Source organism: Astyanax mexicanus, chromosome 24 (genome assembly GCF_023375975.1).
Source record: "Astyanax mexicanus isolate ESR-SI-001 chromosome 24, AstMex3_surface, whole genome shotgun sequence".
In the NCBI taxonomy this organism is placed as follows: Eukaryota; Metazoa; Chordata; class Actinopteri; order Characiformes; family Acestrorhamphidae; genus Astyanax; species Astyanax mexicanus.
Window position 1 is genome coordinate 15,084,802 of NC_064431.1, and position 22,709 is coordinate 15,107,510.

General features: G+C 37.4%; 1 protein-coding gene across 1 annotated transcript; it reads right to left on the reverse strand.

The window, feature by feature from the left end:
* Window positions 1-425: 425 nt before the first annotated feature.
* Window positions 426-21,929, reverse strand: pip4k2cb (phosphatidylinositol-5-phosphate 4-kinase, type II, gamma b). The gene is made up of 10 exons (XM_049471963.1): window positions 21,618-21,929; window positions 20,589-20,686; window positions 14,082-14,178; window positions 11,409-11,555; window positions 10,426-10,572; window positions 9,248-9,286; window positions 4,674-4,787; window positions 2,923-3,193; window positions 837-940; window positions 426-729 (listed from the first exon to the last, which is right to left on the reverse strand). The coding sequence occupies exons 1-10, from the start codon at window positions 21,771-21,773 to the stop codon at window positions 646-648; spliced, it is 1,257 nt and encodes a 418-aa protein (XP_049327920.1). The 5' UTR covers window positions 21,774-21,929; the 3' UTR covers window positions 426-645.
* Window positions 21,930-22,709: the final 780 nt, after the last annotated feature.

Genomic DNA, 22,709 nt, shown 5'->3' on the forward strand with positions numbered 1-22,709 from the left:
TTTAACCTGTCAGTTTCCACTGTGAGGAACATAGTAAGGAAATGGAAGACCACAGGGACAGTTCTTGTTAAGCCCAAAAGTGGCAGACCAAGAAAAATATCAGAAAGGCAGAGAAGAAGAATGGTGAGAACAGTCAAGGACAATCCACAGACCACCACCAAAGAGCTGCAGCATCATCTTGCTGCAGATGGTGTCACTGTGCATCGGTCAACAATACAGCGCACTTTGCACAAGGAGAAGCTGTATGGGAGAGTGATGTGAAAGAAGCCATTTCTGCAAGCACGCCACAAACAGAGACGCCTGAGGTCTTTTGCATTCTCCACGTGTTGCCACATTCAAAGTCACATTTTGTTATTTGTAGGACTATTTTTAGTGAGTTTTTAAAATTTAAAAATTAATTTTAAATTACATTCAAAATGACAAAGTTACAGTAACAGATTTTTATTCAGAAAAAAAAAATAGTTATTTATGATTAGCAAAGATACTCAAAAAATCTCTGAATGGTAAAACTTTACACTAAAAATTATAATATTTATACCAGCAGTGTACATCATTTACATTAACAGTGCAATTTGATACATTACTCTTAAGCTACAGATTTTTTTTTACTAATGAATATAATTTTTTGCTTGTAGACTGACTGGTTCAATAAGCAATGATGTTTGAGATGAACTCCAGGAACCTCTTGCCATACTGCTCGGGGTGAACTGTCGAGATCTCTGCACTGGACTGGAGAAACAAATCAGGAAGCGTCGAAGATTAAACATCAAGTTGACAACAGACAATAATTCATAACCATATTAACAGAAATTCTTAGGCAGTGCTGAGCTACCTACCCCATGTTTCACAGTTTTTGCTGCATGCGCTGCTTTCTTCCTGGTGTCGTAATGTGTCAGAATGTTTATCAGACCCATAAAGTACACCTCTCTCTGTGGAGCGCCTGCAGTGAAGAGAATAATGAGAAATTTTGAATCTTATCTTTAATGAAGAAACAAAAATGGCTAAATGTCTGAACATGATGTGTGTTAGTAATTCCTAAAATTCAAAGGAGCTCTGCAGGAGGAAGAGCTTTCTCTTATAAAGCGTCCCAACTCTGGAAAAACCTTCCCGAATATGTTCGGGACTCAGACACAGTCTCAATCGTTTAGTTTAGCTTTTGGTAATTAATGGCAATTGTGGTAAACTGAGATGCTGGTGCTGTTGTTCTCCCACTGCATGCGGTTTGTGGACGGTGGAGTGGGTGGATGCCGGTGTTTCAGGGAGCCTCCATGTCTATGTTACCTTCTGGCTCTCTCCATTTAGATAGACTGTTTTATTCAGATCTGCCTCATTAGTCATTAGCCACACTCTGATAATGTTTTATATTCCCTGTTTTACATAAATCCAGTTAAAGCTAATTCCATTTCTCTGCCTTCCTTTGAGTTACTGACTGCCCACCTGTCTGACCCAATACCGATGGATGTTGGACCTCCAGGCTCTGGAGCCCTCTGTCCAGTCAGACTGATGGAAGTTTCTGAATCTTCCATCTTCTTCATCGCCCACCACAGATCAGCTGCTCATCATCCATCTTACTCTCCACTACTGATTACATCCAAGCTTATATGAACTCTAACTGCTTCCATTAGTGACGCTGCTATACTCCTAAATATATAAAACCTATATGGATGTATAAAATACTTTTTCAAATTAATTTAAAAGCCGTTTGACCAGTGGTAGGATGGTCCCCCCTTAAATGTGAGTCTTGGTCCTCCCAAGGTTTCCTCCTCCTCCTGCAGCTCTGAGGGAGTTTTTATTTTTTATGTTTAATGTTTTTCCTGATTCTTTGTCCTGTGATCATGTTTCTGCAAAGATGCTTTGTGACAACGCTAGTTGTTAAATGCACTATACAAATAAATTTGATTTGATTTGAATATTACTGAAGCTGGTTAGCTTGGCTAACAGCTAATAAGGATAGAATGAATCTTCACAACATTTTATCAGTGATGGAATGGTAAAGAATAGCACATCACCAGAGCTGTATATGCTTGAAGGAGGATGCTAACAGCTAACTGCTAATTCTGCTAATTTAGCTAACAGACACTTATGTGGGCTAGCATCACCCATGTTGAGTTAGGGGATTAATGAGGGAGAGGACAGTTATCATCACTGACTGATGGCTGTGGCTAGGGCTGTGAATCTTTGGGAATCCCACAATTAGATTCAGAATAGATTCTTGGGGTCACGATTAGATTTTTTTAAGATTCTTTCAAATCGGTTGGATTTCTTTTTCTTCATCCTCCATACTTTAGCGGCGCAACAACAAACACCATAACACGACACTACATGCCCCTCTGAAGCCTAATAGGGAGAGGCAGTAAGAGCAAAAACTTTCCCTGTCCTGTTGCTGCTGTCATGCGACACTCACCTACTGTCCCGCGGAGCTCAGCTACTGTCCTGTGGAGCTCAGCTACTGTCGCACAGAGCTTTTTAACTGTCCCGCGGAGCTTTTTAACTGTCTGGCAGAGCTCATCTACTGTCCTGCGAAGCTCATTAACTGTTAAAGAGCTCTGCACGACAGTTAAAGAGTTCTGCAGTACAGTAGTTGAGCTCCGCAGGACAGTAGGGGAGCTCCGCGGTACAGTTAAAGAGCTCCGCTGGACAGTAGATGAGCTCTGCGCGACAGTAGATGAGCTCCGCGGTACAGTTAAAAAGCTCCGCGATACAGTAGCTGCACCTGCAAAAAAATGTTTTTCCTGCACCCCTAGCTGTGGCATCACCTGGGATGGAACCCTCAACCTCCTGATGCCCACATCAGTCCCACACCAGTCACTCATAGAGAACTTTAATAGGGGGTGGGTCACTCGTTCACTGTGACCCTGGATGGTGTGCCATGCTAGAGATACAAGGTTTTTGATCAGATGCTGTTCATTACTATATACTCACCGGCTGCACTCTGGATGGCGTAAACGTCCACATACGGGTCATATTCTCCTGGTCCAAAGGGCTTATGGGTACTCAAGTAGCCTGCAGTTGCTTCAGGTGAGGTGCTGGGAGAAACCACAGCTGGTGAACCTGCCGAAACACCGTTCTCAGACTCTTCCTCCTCTTCACACGTCGATTCTTCAAACTCCTCCTCTTCCTCACGCTCCGCCCTCTCCAGGTCATGGATCCCCAACAGCAGACTGTAGTCCATGATCTTTGAACGTACGAGGAACTGTGGGACCACCAAACAAACCACACACACACACACTTAATTGGTGTTTTACCAATGGCAGATAAAACGCTTAGACAGTTGCTCCACTCAGAAGCCAATCTCTTTACATTTTTCACTAATTCACAGTAGTTTAGCCACACCCATTTAGCCTAGAGCCACGCCCGCTTACACTGGAGTTATAAGGAGTGTTTCAGGCTGGGCTGCTTTTTGAATAGAAAATAAAAAAATATATAAAAAGCTTTTTTTGAGTTTTTTGAGTTTGGTAACCAGTTTTAAAGGACAGTTAGAAAGGACAGTTGGGACTGATAAGTATGTTTTACGGGCTCTTCCTCCGTTTGTGCGCTCTTCCTGCTGTTGTTTGAACAGGACCTACAGGTGTCAAAAGTTGATGCTGAGAAATCATAAAAATATATTGTCTTTTCTTGAGAGTTGAGCGTGAGCCAAGTCGCTCTGTTACACAAGCTGTTACATAACATTGTTCTGAACACACTCAGAACCGAACGGGCCAGCAGAACCAGAATAGCTCTGCTTTACAAACCTGTATAACTGCAAACATGGCCAGAACAGAACATTTCTACTCATTATCAGCTATAACACAGTACATACACACAGATGAGCCAAGATATAATAACCATCTCTGTCTAATATGCTCTGTGCATAACCTGTCTATATCAATGGCAAAAATTTAGTGCGATATGAGGGGTAAGTGTTCTATAATCTATAATCAGTAAAAATTGGTTCTATGACTCTACAATGTGGTACGCAGGTAGTCATTCTTGTACAAAGAACATATTAGGGAGGTGGTCATAATGTTTTGGCACGTATTTTCTTTTTTGTCTGATTAGTAGTTTCTCCAAGCAGTGCTAGTAGTGCACTGTTCTTGACTACAAAAGATTTGGATGTACATAATGGTATACATTGGTATACATAATATACAGCTCTGGAAAAAAAGAGACCACCTAAATATTAGAATTTTACCAAATTGAAAAACTCTTTTTGCACTAAGAGTGGCATAAAGTTATTCAAAAGCAGTATGTAAGACTGCTGGAGGAGAACATGCCAAGATGCATGAAAACTGTGATTTAAAAAACAGGGTTAATCCTCCATATATTGATTTCTGAACTCGTTTTCTTTTTTGTTATTTCATCCATTTCTCATTTTCTTCAAATACATTGTCTAAATTACAACATGTTTATTTGGAATGTGGAAGAAATGTCCGTAGTTTATAGAATAAAACAACAATGTTCATTTTAATTAAACATATACCTATAAATAGCAAAATCAGAGAAATTGATTCAGAAACTGAAGTGTACTCTTAATTTTTTCCAGAGTTGTATATAATCATCAACAAATCTGATGCTCACATGTTCATCGAAGGCAGTGTTCGAGGGTTAGTACAGCATAATCACCCAGATTGCATCATCTGGGATTGGTCTTAATGTTTTGCCTCATCATTGTATAAACTGCCTGAGTGACTGACCTCTACGTCTCGGTTTAGCTTCTCCATCAGCTTCTCCTTCTCCTCATCACTTAAATAAATCTGCTGCATGTTGTTCCTGAAGTCCATGTCCTTAAACGTGGGCAGTTCCTTCACCTTTAACAGGTACAAAAAATAATGTATTGATATATTATTATCCTGGGATGCTCCTGATCAGAGCCAGTTTCATCATAATATTTTTGATGGTCTTTGAGGTGACTGCACTTGAGGATACTTTTTTTTATACTTTTTTAAACTTCTTAAATGAGCACTTAACCCCCAATTTTTTGCTGAACCCACCTTCAGCTAATAAATGAAAAAGTTTGGAAGGGACACTGAGTGATGTATGGGTTTAGATGTGGGGCAGGAGGGAGAGCTGATTGGCTGAGCTGCAGCAGAAGCAGTGTGCTTCTGGTAGTGATGGGACCTGGATGGTTGGACGTCAGCAGGGAGGCAGTATTACTGATTGATTGATCTGCATATTGGTATGTGTCCGTGTACCAAAGTACACGGACACATCATCCACGCTTATATAGCACAGTTGAACCTGAGAGGACACCGGAAATTACTGCAATAAAAGCATTTTATTGCAAAAGTTTAGAAAATGTTTATAAAAATTTTAAGCAGGACTGGTATGTTTGATTACTTTGGCATTTTATTCTTTACTTAGTTCAGTAGTACCTTTACTTTGCCATAATATGAATTAGAACATTTACTCAAACAGAGCTATTCACTGTATCTTACCAACTGTGCCTCTTCTCAACTTTACAACTGATGCTCTCAAACACATTAAGAGGCAAGAAATTCAAATAATTAACTCTTGACGAGTTCAGCACAGATGATTTTAGTATTAATCTGCAATGCAGTTTTTTTATTTCGAAAAACAACTGAATTTAAGGTTTGTCCAACTTTTTGACTAGTACTGTACATTTATCTACTTATATTACAGCTGTTTAGTCCCACACGCTTTTGCTGTAGCTATAAGGAGCGTTATAAAAGCACGACAATTCTACAAAAAACAAAAATAAAAATATAGCCGCAAGCGGCGATTTACGGGGTTCGAGCGTTACAGACAAAGAGGCCCCTGGAGGCCAGTTAGGCTTAAAACATGTTGCTGGTTGACTGGCATCACCAAACTGGATGACCAGCATGGCAAAGGTGTTTGGCCAGTATGACCAAGCTGGATGACCAGCATTGCTATGATGACAAAGCTGAATGACCAGCAGGACCATAATGACCAATGTGAATGACCAGAATGACCTAGCTGGATGGGCAGCATAACCAAGCTAGGTGACCAGCGTGACCATAAAGACCATAATGACAATGCTAGATGAGTGGTGTGAGAAAACTAGTTGAAATGCATTGATAAATTGAGCTGTAGTGTTCAGCAGGTTTTATGGGGTCTCTTGCTGCACTCTAGTGGGCATTCGGAGAGCCTAGCAGTGAGGCATGACAAGGGCACATATTAATAACCAATAATATCAATAATAGTACATAAGTTTTGACCTGATTAACATTCAGCCTGTTAAAAGCTTGCTGGAATGTGATTGGCTAATAGTGACTACAAAAGTGTCCATATCAAATTTTCATTTGGTGTACCATTAGTGCATGGGCCATAGATGATAATTGGCAAGGACGACCTTAATAGCTTGTATGGTTCTAGAGAAACAGCTATCGAGCATTGGCTCCGCCCCCTGGGGGGGTGTATGTCTACTTAAACTGACAGGGTATCTGAGAATCATGTAATGATCAAAGGACTGAAGTGGTATTAGTGTCAGGTTAAGCATTCAAAAGTTATAAGTGTTAAAGACATTTTACTGCACTGTGGTAGAACTAATTTGCATATGGCGGCCATATTGTTTACAAATGTAAAGATTTATTAAATAATTATTGAGGAGCAAGCTCTGCTAAATTGTTTGACACCAAACATGTCATGATTGGTCAAGGAGGCAAGGGAAAGATGTCAAAAGTAGGTTTTGCATATTATGCTAATTTAAAAAAAAAATTAAGTGGGTGGAGCATAAACAAGAATGACCCAGGTGGCTGAGCAGCATGACCAAGAAGGATAAAGATGTTCAATTAAGCAAGACAAGCAAGATTAATTAAGTTCAGCAGAGCTTTAATTTAGAATAATTCACCTGTAGCTGTTTCACCAAATGACCACCAGAGCGCAGCAAGAGACCACATATAACCTGCTGGAAATCTATCACTCTATAAGCAAGTCAGAACATTCCCTATCAGTGTGTTTCTATTTATTAAAAAGAGAAGAAAAGTCCGATTGGGCTCCAAATTGGTACTCATGATCAAGTGGTCTGTATATACATGTATGTAAATTTGTGTGTTGATAGGGTCAAAGGTTCCTGACTTCTGACCATTTAGGTTTGAAAAAAGTGATAATACAGGCTTATGGCCTACAAAATGGCTGATGCTCTTTGGCCATATTAGAGGCAAAAAATATCTGATTTGGCTCAAAATTTGCAATCAAGATCACAACATCAGTCTATATATGTATGTCAATTTCTGTGTCGATAGGGTTAAAGGTTCCTGACTTCTGTCCATTTAGATTTGAAAAAAGCGATAATACAGGCTTGAGGCCTACAAAATCGCTGTAGTTTTCCAGCCGTTGTAGAGGCAAAACATGTCCGATTTGGCTGAAAATTTGCAATCAAGATCGGATTATCAGTCTATATATGTGTATAAATTTGTGTGTTGATAGGGTGAAAGGTTCCTGTCTTCTGTCCATTTAGGTTGGAAAATAGCGATAAATAGAATAAATTGAAAATAGTTATTTTTTCACTGTAGAGCCTACTGAAGACTTATTTGGCTCATACTTGGCACATGTGCTTCCAATGTCATTCTTAATTAGTAGCTTCAACAGTTTTGGCATGATTTAAACTTTGACAGAGTTTTGGCCACATAACTCTGAAAAGGCTTTCATGTACATGTTTGATCAAGGTTTATGGGCCTCAAATAGTTAAAATATCAAGATTTTTTTGATAATTATTTACCTACAGGGTCTCAAGATTGCATCAAGACCAAATTTGTTTTGATTGATTAAGGACTTAAAGAAAAGTTCGAAAAGAGCAATTTTTACTCTTTTGGCCACTGATGAAAATCTTTGCATTTTTGGTAAACATATGTAATTACAAAGTTGTAAAGGCTACAGCAAAGTATACAACTAAAAAAGAATAACAAGCCTATGCCACTTGTACCTTTAGATATAACTGATTTTCTGCTATAGCGCCCCCTTGAGGGCAATCAACGTCATATTTTAATGGATGATAGAAGGCCCTGAGATACATGTAGGGTATAAGTATCGTCCTGATTGGTCATTGTTTAGCCTGTCAAAAGCTTGCTGGAATCTGATTGGCTAATAACGATTGCAAAAATTTGCATATCAAATTTTCCTTCTGTAAAACATTAGGACATAGGCCATAGATGATACATGCCAAAGGAGAGCTTCATAGCTTGTACGGTTCCTGAGAAACAGATTTTTAGCTTTGGCCCCGCCCCCTGGGGGCGTATGTCTACACAGATTCACGGGCTACCTCAGAATCATGTTGGCATCAAAGTTGTAAAGTGGCATTAGTGTAGGTTTAAGCATTCAAAAGTAACAGCTGTTAGAGTAAATTTGGGTGTGCCACGGTAAGATTAATTTGCATATGGCGGCCATATTGTTTAAAAATTTCTCAATTTTTTTGATAATTATTGAGGTGGGGACTCTGCTGAGTTGTTTGACACCAAATTTGACAGGATTGGTCAATGACCCTAGGACAAGTTCTCAAAAGTAGGTTTTGCATATTATGCTAAATAGCAAAAAATCTAAGTGGGCGGAGCTTAGTGGTTCTATTGACCTTTTTGATTTGCCATTAACCAAGGAATCATATAATGCAAGAATTTTAGCTCTAGCTATCAGGGCGTAGGAGTTACGAGGCCAAACGCGTTGACCTTCGCCATAGCGCCCCCTTGAGGCCGATCGGGCTCATCTTTTGAATCTGAGTAGCGGTGAGAAGTACTACCATATGACCAAGTCTCAGCCCTGTAGGCCTTACGGTTTCTTCTGCCCAATCACTTCTATGGCAGAAAAAGAATAAGAACTATAATAATAATAATAATAATAATAATAATAATCAGAACAATTACAATAGGGTTTCTAGCACTACGTGCTCGAACCCCTAATAAAATTTCTACTGCGTCTCACCTCAGAGCTGAGTATATAAACATTTCACTCAAACACACCACTAGATGGCAGTAAGAAACAAATGATTCCACTTTAGGCTCATGAGTATAAATACAGAATAAACGCAGTCTCTCACACAGGGGTTTCAGCCTAATCCCAGACTAAATTTTCCTTTAAAAAATCTACAGTAAAAGTGCTGTGTAGTTCAAAACAAGGCATAAAAACTGTTGCACGGAGGCTAAAAAAAGCATTCTACCTCCAGCCAGAAAGTCCTAAAGAGCTAGTTTATTGACTTTTGGGGGTAAAAAGACTAAACCTCAATACTAGAATAAATCAAAACACTTCCAAAACCTGTGTTTAGTCCCTGAACACGCAGTACAGAGCGGTCAGATCTTACCTTCTCTTTATCACTCGCTTCACGAGACACCAGAGAACCCTACAAAATCAGAACACCTTTATTCAGAATCAAGCATACTGTTTAGTGGTTAGTGAGAAAAGCAATAGTTCTAGACAGAAAAATTACAACTTAAAGAACCATGCAAACATTTAAATGTACTGTAGCCTAAAATGCTTTGAGTAACAACAACTAGTTTCAATGCCACTTTTTTATTCATAAAGCTTTGTTTTCGAATTACAGTGGCATAAAAAAGTATTTGCTTCTCACAGATTTCTTTTGTTTTTGCATTTTTATCATATTTACATTTTTCATATTATCATCATACTGTAATATGCACCATTATAATAATATGCACCATATCAGCCAAATATAACCTGAGTAAATATAAAAAGCACTTTTTTAATTAAATTACTAAATAATGATTTAATTTATTAAGGGGAAAAAACTATCCAAACCATCTACCCTTTGTCAAAAAAAGTGTTTGCCCCCACCCCCAACCCCCAAATATAACTGTGATTAATCACACTTCAATTGTTAATTAACCACAACCACACCTGATTACTGCCCAAACTTTAGAATCAAGAAATCACCTGTCTGACAACATAAAGCAGAAAACAGATATCAAAAAGAAATTCATTATGTCCCGATCTGAAGAAATTCAAAAACAGATAAGACATTGATCATCTATCATCTATCAGTTTGGAAAAGGATACAAAGTCATTTTTAAGTCTTTGGGACTTGAGTGAAAAAACAGTAAGAGCTATTATTCACAAATGGAGAAAACACCGGTGAACCTTCCCAGAAGGAACCGGTTAACCACAATTATTCCAAAAGGGCATGAACAACTCATCCAGGAGGTCACAAAAAAAAAACAGAACAACATTTAAAGAACTGCAGATCTCACTTGCCTGAAATACTCATAGAAAATTAGAGGGAGAAAGAAAATTCTAAAGAGCAAACCACCAGTCAGCAGCTCAGAAAATGAGGCTTCCTCTTACAGCCTACAACACAGAAGCTAGGCAGTTTATCATAATATATAATCTACAAGTTTATCTAAAGTAACCTGGGTCTCTACACACTGATTGTAAGGATCAGAAACTAGGAGACACACCCAGTATGAAAATAGATTGTGTCAAAAAAGTTTACACAAATTGTGTGTTTAAACTGTAGAGTGTTACCTTCAGGTCGTACTTCCTGTGGATGGTCAGTCTGTGGCTGAACATGCTCCTGGTGACGGTGAGGTACGTGTCCTCATTATCCACAGTAACGCGGTACATACCGAGAAACTGAGGGAGCAGCGTGATGCCGTGGCATGTCACGATATGCTGAAATGTACAAATTCATACAGTGGCTTGCAAAAGTATTAATACCCCTTGAACTTTTCCACATTTTGTCACTTTACAAACACAAACTTTATTTTATTGCGATTTTAAGTGACAGACCAACACAATTAATTATGAAGTGGAACAACAATAATACATGGCTTTAAAAATTTTAATTAAACAAAAACCTGAAAAGTGTGACTTGCGAAAGTATTTATCCTCCCCTTTAACAATACTTAATAGAGCCACCTTTCGCTGCAATTACATCTAGTCTTTTAGGGTATGTCTCTACCAGCTTTGCGCATCTACAGACTGAGATTTTTGTGTTCTTCTTTACAAAATAGCTCAACCTTAGCCAGGTTGGATAGAGAGCGTCTGTAAACAGCAGTTTTCATGTTTTGCCACAGATGCTCAATGGAATTTTCACAGTGGGGAAAATTTTGCCAAATTTGTGGAGTGCACGACTTATAGTTGTGGATTTCTGCAGCTCCTCCAGAGTGACCATGGGACTCTTGATTGTTTCTCTGACCACTGCTCTCCTTGCTCGATCTGTGAGTTTGGGTGGACGGCCATGTCTTGTTAGGTTTGCAGTTTTAGAATACTGTTTCCATTTTTGGATGATGGATTAAACAGTTTGGTTTGCAGACCAAAATATCTGTACCTTGGGAATGAAATTAGATAAAATAACTAGCTAAACAATCTCTTATAGCTTAGTGTAGCTGAATGCAATCAAATTCACACACCAATTTTCCACAAAGATTTTTAAAAAGATGTATTTTGTAGTGTTTTAATAGCTGGGATAACAGGAAATAAACACTGTAAATAATTGAACCCCCCACCTGATGGTACTCGGACAGGATGTGGTGCATATCCTCCACCTCCTCACTGGAGATCTGTTTGATGATCAGCGTTCGGTCATACGAGGTGAGCACCCGCTCGTCCTGACCGCGGCCGTCACGGATGGGGGGGCTACGCGCTAACGAGACCTGAACAATATGTACATATATATATATATATATATATATATATATATATATATATATATACATAAAACATATATAATATAAAGTACATGAATTCTGAATACACTGTTCCACTTGGTAACCAGGGGTACCAGGTACAGACTGGCCGTCAGGAGTATCAGGACAATTCCCAGTGGGCTCCTCAGTGTGTGGGCCACTGGAACATTTCAAAACAGAACTCGATCCAGGTATTCTAATATTGAGTTGTGCATTGGTCCACACTGGTATGTAGTTTATAGCCACTAGCCAATCATTGACAGGTCACCTCCCCAGCATAAAATGTCTTAAAGGAAGTTTATTCCCTACTTAGTGCACCTAACAGTCACTGAATGATAAATAAGTGTTTATCTAAATTATTACTGATTATAAATGTTTATAAATCGAATGTATTGGGCACTTCTTGGATGGTGGTTCTGCCATTTCATGCCCAACCTACTGCATTACATAGGGTGAAGGCATTAACTTAGAATGGAACCTTTAGTCTCCTCAACATACAAAAAAAAAAACACTTTTCTAGCCCATATTTTCAGTTAAAGGATTTAACGATTAATCCTGTCTCACGTTTAGGTTCACCATCTCCAGGATTCTAAATTGTGTTTGGGTGTTGGTCATTTTTTATGTATATAAACCCGTTTGTTTGTCATGTATTTTGCAAAGTATTTTCCCTGTTTACCAGAGATATACTAAGTGTTTACCTTCTGTTTGTATTTACCGTGTTTGACCCGTATTTGCTCTTTTTACCATGTTTTTTTTTTGCCTAGCCCTTCTAGCCCTTGTATCTGTGATTTTCTGGTTTATTGAACGCTGCTTTCGGCTCATATTTTCGTGTTTGGTTTGCGATTCTGCTCTGATGTTTTGGCTTATTTTCTTTCTGGTTTTGACCCATACTTGCGATATGACTACACTCTTTGTTTACGTGCCCTGTAATAAAACCTCGCTTTGTTTTTAATGCAAGCGTCTGACTCACGTCTGTAGCGCTCCGCCAACTGTAACTGAAAAAAATAATTTTATTACTGTAAAAAAAATTGTATATTGTAAAAGTATACTGGAAAAAAAAAGAAAAATAATATTTTATTTAACAAAAGTGGTGGTTATTTTTAGCAAACAATTCATTGGTTAACAGCTTACAGCTGGTAAATAGCAATAGAAATATACTGAGCTTTGGAAATTGAAAAAAATTGCAAAGCTTTTGCCTGTAGTAAATCAGTATTGGATCAGATAGTGCAGTACACTCTATACTGTTTCCTACACATTTAAAAACTCTGGTTTGGAAATTGGAGAAAACAGATCTAGCTGACCCACATGGCAACATCAGCTAGAAAGATAAAATAAAAATATGATTGATAGACCAGCTTTTTTTATCAACTCAAATAAAAACTCACACTTTACTGGTAGAGCTCTACACTGATCAACTGTTGACTGGTCAGTTTATCTGTCTAGTGGTTAATACCCAATACTTTACATCCAGTCTGATATGCTTCCATACTTTCACCTCTTTTACTTTAGACTGGAATTGGCTGAGCTCACTGGCTTCATGCAAACACTGATGTAAATAGGAGTGAGAATGGTTCACTGTAATCCATCAATCTGAGAGGTAACACATCACACACCTGCACAGCTGACCTTGGCTAAGGGGTGTGGCCTTTGGCTTTCTGTCCAATAAATATCAGATAATAAATAATATTAATAATAAATGTATGATTTTCTCTAAACGTACTTCATTACACTTTACCAAGATAAAAAGCGCAACAAGTAAATGAACTTGTTTCTATTAAAACAATACTAGAGAAAGACAATAGTCCAGTATCTATTTTTATTGCAATATATAATTATATATTTTAAACCTCCTGTTATGTTCCGGGTCACTTTGACCCGTTTTAAAGTTTGAAGATCTAGGAAAAATAGTTAAAAGTATTTTTTGCAGTAATAAGTGTAATCAACATATAATGTGAAAATGATTCATATATTCATTCATATAATGATCTCATATATTTGCAACCACCCCCTGCAAAAACAACAACTTAAATACAATTGCAAAGTTATGTTTTAATGTTATGTAAAACTATTGTTTTATATGTTGGTCATTCAAAAGTAATAAAGTAGTGAAACATTAAAAAAGTTTGAACATGTATTTTTTATGAAAAACAAGTGAATTATCCTATTTGAACCGCTACCTGTTAGAGGTAAGGACCACCATTGCCCTAAATATTGATAGAATAATTAGTAATGTAGTTAGTAATGAAATATTTACACTCCTTATTAGGATTTTTTGGGTTTCAGACATCTTTTGGATAATTAAACATGTACCGTTCAAAATGACCCTGGAACACCATTTCTGGTGTTTCTGTTATTTCTGCTTACATTATTTACAGCATCTGTGTCTGACTGACCTTTCTTACAGGATGCATTACAGAATTTAGAGAATATATTAATAATCCTATTTATAACACCTTTTAAATCAGAATTCAGATCACCCCTCAGAGTTCGTACCTGGTAGTCGTGGTCCTCAATTCCGAAGCGTTCCCGGAGATTGCGGAACACCTGTGGGCAGTACTCCTTAAACTTAAAGTGTCCCGGAAGATTCTCCCTGAGTAAAAACGCAGAGCATCCAATCAACACACAGTTTAACACTCTGTAAATATACACTATTATCTATAAACACAAACTAATAAAATAACTTTAAATTAATGTTAATGGAAAACAGAGTCACACAGTAAGACCCCATTAGCACCTCTATTGAAAACAGCTTCATGGTCGCTGATTGGTCCAGTGGTCTAAAGCACTGCCACAATCGCAGGTTAGAACCCCAGCTCATGCAGCCTAATCATCAAGCTGCTGGCGCTCAGAGGGAGCACAATTTGCCCTGCTCCCTCCGGGTGGGTAGATGGCGCTCTCTCTCCACATTATTCCTACAGTGATGTCGGCAGCACAGGGCGTCTGTGAGATGATGTATCAGAACCGAGTCGCTGCGCTTTCCTCCGCGGTACAGTTAAAAAGCTCCGCGGTACAGTTAAAAATCTCTGCGTGACAATAGGTAAACTCCGCGGTACAGTTTAAAAGCTCCGCGGTACAGTTAAAAAGCTCTGCGCGTCAGTGCGCGACTGCCTCTCCCTAAAGGCAACAGAGGGGTGTGCATGCTAAAATCTAGTGCATTTAGTATTTTCTCTGCTTGTTACATAATTATAGCCTATCTAGTTCCACTCTGTTACATTGATGAGTGTTTTCCAGTTGTAACAATGTCTTCCTTTTAGAAAAAATTGCAGGATTAGTTAACCATGCTAGAAATTAGCCATTCATTGTTGTGGCACTGTCACTATGTTGCAAAAAGATTTAATACAGTAAGGAACCTAAGTTTATTGTTTTAAATAAATGTTCTATTTGTTTAAATTGTCCTTTCATCTTTTTATCTTCTCACATAATTTAAACAAAAGTTATAGGCCATTTGAACTAAAAAAATCTTTCCAGAATCGAAAATCGTTTCTGAATCGAATCGTGACCCCAAAAATCAGAATCGAATCGAATCGCCAGACACTGAGAGATTCGCACCCCTAATATACAGGTATTTAACATTCCTTTATTACATTCCCAAAAATACAATTAAAAACACTGACAGAAGTGGAAACTGACAGCTGAAATCTGTAAGCTTTTTGTATCTTCCTCTAAACCACATGTGTCAAACACAAGGCCCGCGGGCCAGATGTGGCCCGCCACGTACTTTTATGTGGCCCGCGAGACCTTGTAAGATCTTAGTGTCTATAATAAATAGGTCAGGAGCGTTCTTTGACCAAAAACTACATTTCCCACAATGCTTGTCGATTGTATTACCCGCAAAGTCACGGCTTACTGCCACTACACGGCAGTGTAGTCATTGATGTGGAAACCCTGCCGGAGGGAAGGCGTAACTTCGCGGATGGAATTGAGACATACAAATGTTTATCCCATAATGTCCAGAAAAAGAAAAGTTGATGCAGACGGACGGCTGTGTTTCAAGGCGAAAGACCGGTATGCCTTTTGTGTTACGAAGAGTGTTACTGACCAAAATAAACGCTTTTTAGGAGAGATATAAGTTATGTGTAAATATTTATAAGACAATACCTGACAAAATCTGTTTTAATGACATTAATAAACATCACTGTGACAGCGCTAGTCACAGTTTCACCACAGCAAAGGACGAGGACGTGAATCACTTATCTAACCAGCCTTTACTGATTTCTGCCCCCAATAACCCTTTCAATAACCTCCAATAAACTCCGTAGTTATAAAAAAAATATGAGGTTAGCAGCGCGCTAACTGACCTGTTTTTAATGTAATCCGAGCAGTGATTCCGTGACGCTGCTCTAAACTGCTGCTGTTAGCTGCTTGGGCTGAAAGATGAACTGTAGAGAGCTGTATTATCCGGTTAGTGGGGTTAAAAATCTTTATTTCATACACAGAAGAACTTAAACATTTTAAAAACGCTCCAGACTGGCTCAGCTGAGCTCTGTAGCCCGTGGCTGGCCTGTAGCTCTGACTTAGTAAAGACTGCGGGCTTGTGCTGCTGCTGCAGCTCCGACTAGTGGTTGGATGAGGAACTGCTAATGTTCTTCACAGCTCACAATTTTTGATTTTATATTTATTAAGCCTTATTTCACTATCAAACGTTTTGATCAAAGTTAATATAACTTGATGTCATTTCTATTCACTTGAATTGTTTGGTTCTTGATTGATGGAGTTTTTGGATTTCATAACATGACAAATTAAAAGGATTTATAGAGCAACAAGCAAACATTTTTTCCATGCAACTGTAATATTTGATTGAATAAATAATATATTGAGAGTTATTTAACATTAAGGAGTAATTACATTCATTTTATATTACATTTGGTTACATTTTATTACATTTATAAGTTACATCTGGCCCTCAGAGGACAGCCAATATGCCAATGTGGCCCTCGGCCAAAATTAGTTTGACACCCCTGCTCTAAACCATGATGTTGAACAATCTTTGTTTTCAGGTCATTTGAGAGTTGTTTTGAATCTCCCATGTTGACACTCTTTAGAGAAGATAATGAATACTTGCAACTTGTAATTGGCTCCTTAACCTTTCTCATAATTGGATTCACCTGTGTTTGTAGGTCAAGGGTCAGTGAGCTTACTAAACAAAATTTTGTGTTCCAGTAATTAGTGCTAAAGTTATTCAAATCAATAAAACGGCAAGGGTGTCAAATGTATTCACCTGCCTAATTTTTAAGAATTATTGCACACTTTCTGTAAGTCATATGAACTTCATTTTACTTTACTTTCAAATAGCATTGTGTTTATCTGCTATATGATAAAAATATAGCAGATGGACATAAATAACAGGAATTGCTGATCCAAACAACCAATGATTAATAAATTAAAAATCATGAAAATTATCAGGGGTGCCTAAACATTTTCATACCACTGTATTTGGCTACAGAACGTGCTATAGAAGTAAAGGTTTATTATCAGTATTGTTATGCTTAACTTTTAAATGAATTAGTTTATTCATTATTAATGTAGTAAATACAGTCATACGAAAAAGTTTGGGCACCCCTATTAATCTTAATCATTTTTAGTTCTAAATATTTGTGTGTTTGCAACAGCCATTTCAGTTTGATATATCTAATAACTGATGAACAGTAATATTTCAGGATTGAAATGAGGTTTATTGTACTAACAGAAAATGTGCAATATGCATTAAACCAAAATTTGACCGGTGCAAAAGTATGGGCACCCTTATCATTTTATTAATTTAAATACTCCTAAATATTTTTTACTGACTTACTGAAGCACAAAATTGGTTTGGTAACCTCATTGAGATTTGAACTTCATAGCCAGGTGTATCCAATCATGAGAAAAGGTATTTAAGGTGGCCAATTGCAAGTTGTTCTCCTATTTGAATCTCCTCTGAAGAGTGGCATCATGGGCTCATCAAAACAACTCTCAAATAATCTAAAAACAAAGATTGTTCAACATAGTTGTTCAGGGGAAGGATACAAAAAGTTGTCTCAGAGATTTAACCTGTCAGTTTCCACTGTGAGGAACATAGTAAGGAAATGGAAGACCACAGGGACAGTTCTTGTTAAACCCAGAAGTGGCAGGCCAAGAAAAATATCAGAAAGGCAGAGAAGAAGAATGGTGAGAACAGTCAAGGACAATCCACAGACCACCTCCAAAGAGCTGCAGCATCATCTTGCTGCAGATGGTGTCAACAATACAGCGCACTTTGTACAAGGAGAAGCTGTATGGGAGAGTGATGCGAAAGAAGCCATTTCTGCAAGCATGCCACAAACAGAGTGGCCTGAGGTATGCAAAAGACCCCTCAGGCAACTGTTTGTGACGTGCTTGCAGAAATGACTTCTTTCGCACCGGTCAAATTTTGGTTTAATGCATATTGCACATTTTCTGTTGGTACAATAAACCTCATTTCAATCCTGAAATATTACTGTGTCCATCAGTTATTAGATATATCAAACTGAAATGGCTGTTGCAAACACCCAAATATTTAGAACTAAAAATGATTAAGATTAATAGGGGTGCCCAAACTTTTTCATATGACTGTAGATGGCAGTGGAAGTAAGTAAACATCTAAATGTAATGTACTCAGTGTTCAGTAGTGCTGCAGTGTAAAATCCTCCAGAAAGCTCAGTATCAGAATACCAGGTCAGATTAGAGCTACAGAAAGCTCTTTGTGCTGAGTTTCACTCAGTCACACAAACAAGCTTCACCTGGCCTTATTCTCTACACTGATACACAGCAGAGTAACTCACACACAACTCAACTGATACTTACACAAACAGATATTCTGAATTAATTTATTGAGTTCTAATAATGATCAATGATGTGAACAAACTCATTCAGAATGAGGGCTTTGGGGTGTTGATGTTTTTTTAGGAACTACTTTTTTGCCACACTTCTCCCTGCATATTGCATATGTATCCATCCACCAGTTTACTGATATGTGATTTTAAAAATAGGTTTTAGGTCCAGAATCTTCTCAGGACTCACAGTGTGGGGTAAAACAGTGTGTCAGGTGTCAGGCTGTAATAACGTAATGCTTTACAGACGTTACTACAGGTGATTTGAATGCAGGATCTGTGGGCTGGGTATTTGAATAGGGAGAGTTGAGGTAAAGTGGATCTGAGCGCTGTTGCTATGGTTGCATTAGTTACCTGTACAAGATCTCCTCTTTCAGTAGGCAAAATAAAAGCCTATCACCTTTTTATCACAGTATTTGAGTAGTTATATATTATATTGTTAGTTACTGGCAAGATTATAAAACAATTAATTCAAATCCGTCCAAGTAAATATGCCATTGAGTTTGTTAAGTGAAAAGTATAAACATGATTGGTATTAAGATGTGTATTTACAGTACAATGTAAACAAAATACTAAAATATAAAAATTAAAAGTGAACAATAATGAATAAACATGTTTAATAGGAATGTTTTGGTTTTAGTTTGTCCTTTTTTAAAAATTAAAAATATATTTTTACATAATAACAATACAGTTAAACATTTTTTAAAAATAAATTTACAGGTATTTGTCTTTGTTTATTATAGTAAAATGTGAAAAATATTACTTTGCATGTATATGTTTTTAATTACAGCTAATAACTTATTAAGTGCACAAAATATACAGATAGTGTGCTTGTAATCTGTGTCACAGTGAGGTCACAGTATGTACTATTGGTGTAGTTTTACAGCTATTGACTCTTATGTTAAAGTGAATTACTGGGTAATTACCAATAATGTAATGTGACTAATTAATCTCATTTTAAAATGTACTCTTTATGTACACATAAAAAAATCAGGTGTAGAATTAACTCCCACAGAGTTGATTTCAACTTTTCCCAGGGTTTATATATGTAGCTCTTTGGAGTTAAATCAACACTTGTAAAATAGTAGTTAAACATTTAACACCTTGCCAGAGTTCCTTTTTTAACTCACATTTGTATTTGTTTAACTCACTCAATTGTTATGCTAACACTGAAAAGAGTTAGAGGAATAGCAGTCAACTGATATGATTGACTTTTATTGAATTATTATTGGGGCTGTAGTAGTTTGTGTTTTTGGATATTAATACAGGATAAAACATCCCTGCTTATGTCCTGACAGTGTTTTTTTCAATTGCATTGCAATTTTAATCCTGCATTGCACTTCTCAGTGCGTTTTCTACACTTTGTCACAATTTTCAGTACAGAAGATGGGAACTTGCAAACAAACACCCATTATATAAAATCTCTGTGGAGTTGGGTAGTATTTTATGGATTTATTTGGGTTAGCACTGAAATATTAAACCTCTTTAAAATTACTCCAAAAAAGGAAATCATTTAATTCTAAATGAGTTAAAATTACACTTTGAGAGTGAAAATCTGAGTTTTTCAACTCAGTTTTTTGCTGCGTTCTAGAACACATTTTAGAAAGTAGCTACACATTTATAACTTAAAGGTCTCATTCTATAGTTTTTTCATGCATTTTAAAATGTTTAGTTGTGGTCTCTAGTATGAATAAATACCATGTGATCCATTTGTTGTGAAAAAAAGTGGTCAGGTGTTTCTATTTAGCCCTGCCTTAGAACACTGAATTAGAGGTTTCAGCTTTCAGCTAAACTAATGGTACTAAACTCTCACTTCAGAACTGGTGATTTGATTCTTGGGCAATTTCATGTCGAAGCCCCAGAGTCTGCTTTCACTAGTGTTTTGTTGAGTTGTGCTGCCTTGTCAAACCGTTTTACAGAGACCTTAAAGCACCTCTAGTGTATATTTAAGGTCTCGATAAAACACAGAATCCGGAGATCCGAGTTAAACCTACAGTTACTTACAAAAGATAGCTAACACTGTCTACTTGGTGTAAGCAGAGCTGTAAGCTACACCTCGAGGCCATAAATTCACTGGTTGACGTAGACACCCTTTTATGTGCAGCATGCATATACAACTCGGAGAGACCTATAGTATGGTATTAGCTGACAGAGTATTAGGATCAGAGGGTCGTACTTGTTGAACAGGTGATTGTTGACCTTGATCTTGCAGTTGGCTTTAAAATCATCTGGCAGCAGCATAACAGGAACCTGCACCTGAGAGAGGTCATTCACCTGCAACCCCCAGAACACACATTTAAATACACTTTAAATATCCACAATTTATAATATTATATAAAAAAAATCTGCTCTTTTAATTGAGTTAGATTGTGATAAAGTACCCATTATTTTACTATATTACAGGTTACGCTGTTTAAGCTAATTGAGTTAAATTGTAATACAGTACCGATACTTTCACGATATTAAAGTTTCTGCTCTTCACGCTAATTGAGTTAAATTGTAATACAGTACCCATACTTTGCCTATATTACAGTTTGCACTATTTAAGCTAATTTAGGTACATTTTGTGATACAGTACCCACACTTTTACTATATTACAGATTTCGCTCTTTAAGCTAACTGAGTTAAATTGTGATATAGTACCCATACTTTCTCTGTATTAAAGTTTCCACTATTTAAGTTAATTTAGGTACATTTTGTGAAACAGCACCCACATTTTCACTATATTACAGTTTCTGCTCTTTAAGCTAATTAAGATAAATTGTAATACAACACCCACACTTTCACTACATTACAGTTTCCGCTCTTTAAGCTAATTGAGTTAAACTGTGATATATTACCAATACTTTCACTTAATTACAGTTATTTGAGTTAAATTGTGATACAGTACCCACACTTTCACTGTAGTATATTTTCCGCTCTGTATACTGTAATTGAGCTAAATTGTGATATAGTACCTAGAATGTTTACTATAGTACAGTTTACACTCTAAGCTAATTGAGTTACATTTTGTTATATGATATATTGTGATGCAGTAATTATACTTTCACTGCATATACAGTGTTTGCTATTATAGCTAATTGAGTTAGATTGGGATACAGTACCCATATGTTCACTATAGTAAAATTTAGTTACATTTTAAAATTATGATACAGTGCATTTTTTGAAAGTTTAAGTTAAATTGTGATATAATGTCTGGACTTACCGTGTGATTTATCCCCCACATAAAGACATTCAGAACCGGGTTGCTGGCTCTCAGAACCTCCACCTTCTGCTGGACGAAGTTCTTCTTCTTGCTCTTGGTTCTGGAAAGCTTGAAGGAAGGGTTTGAGGCAATTGATGATTTACTGGGAGAAGCCATTGTTTTCAGTCTGACCCAGTCAGTGGAGATTATGAGTCTGGTGGAGTGAGGTAGAGCATTCTCAGGCTCCTGGTTCTCAGGCTCTGGGATAATCCGTATTTGAGCTGGTTCTGTTCTCTGAGTTCTCCCGGACTGAATGGGCTTGTGTTTAAACAGGCTGTGATAAAATGGGAAGTAGGTCCTTAGAAACAGGTGGGTGGAGGAGGCTGGGTGGGTGGGGCTTCGCACAGAGTAGCTCAGGTGTACAAGGCTGAAGTTGGTTTCTTTTTGGCATTTTCTGTTCCATTCATCTATAGCACTTTTATAGAGAAGTGTAGAACTGAATCATTTCACTGTAGAAAAGAAGCATAACACATTTCCTTTGGAGGACTTTTATTAATTTAGTCAATCATTGTACACAAAGTTAAAGCTAAAGAACCAATAATATAATCAGAGCTGGACAGTTGCATAGATGATAAAGGCAAACATTGTGCCTGTGAGAAAAGCATCAACTATTTTTATTTTAAAATAAAAATAGATATAAATCAAATAAATCTGTGTGCCAGCTGTCATTCCCTTTAAAAAGCAGGTGCACTCTGACTTTGGCACGTTCCAATTTTAACAACACAACGTTTTTGTTCGTCTCAGCAGAGGATCCTGACCTGCGCATTCACATTGTTAATTAAAGGGAACAGCAATGTTATTTTATTCTTTATTTTGTTTATTGTTGAGTTAAAAGTCGGGTTTGTGCTCTGCAGCATTTGTGTGTGTGTGTGTGTGTGTATGTGTTTAACGAGCAGGGGTGTACAATGGAATGGTCTCTGACAATTGACAGTTGTCAAGGTTTTAATCAGTCAGTGGCGCATCTGTGCTTTCTGCTGCCAAAATAGCAACACGCCAGAAATGTAGCTGAACACACCTCACTTCCAGACCAACATGGTCATCCATGTAGATATA

Bases quoted from the DNA above. Each gene is read 5' to 3' on its own strand.
- pip4k2cb (XM_049471963.1), bottom strand. From the start codon at position 21,773: ATGGCTTCTCCCAGTAAATCATCAATTGCCTCAAACCCTTCCTTCAAG. The intron at 9,287-10,425 runs GTAACACTCTAC...CTGATTTTGTAG, and splicing joins ACAGGAAGTACGACCTGAAG to GGTTCTCTGGTGTCTCGTGA. The intron at 3,194-4,673 runs GTCAGTCACTCA...GTGGTCCCACAG, and splicing joins AGCTAAACCGAGACGTAGAG to TTCCTCGTACGTTCAAAGAT.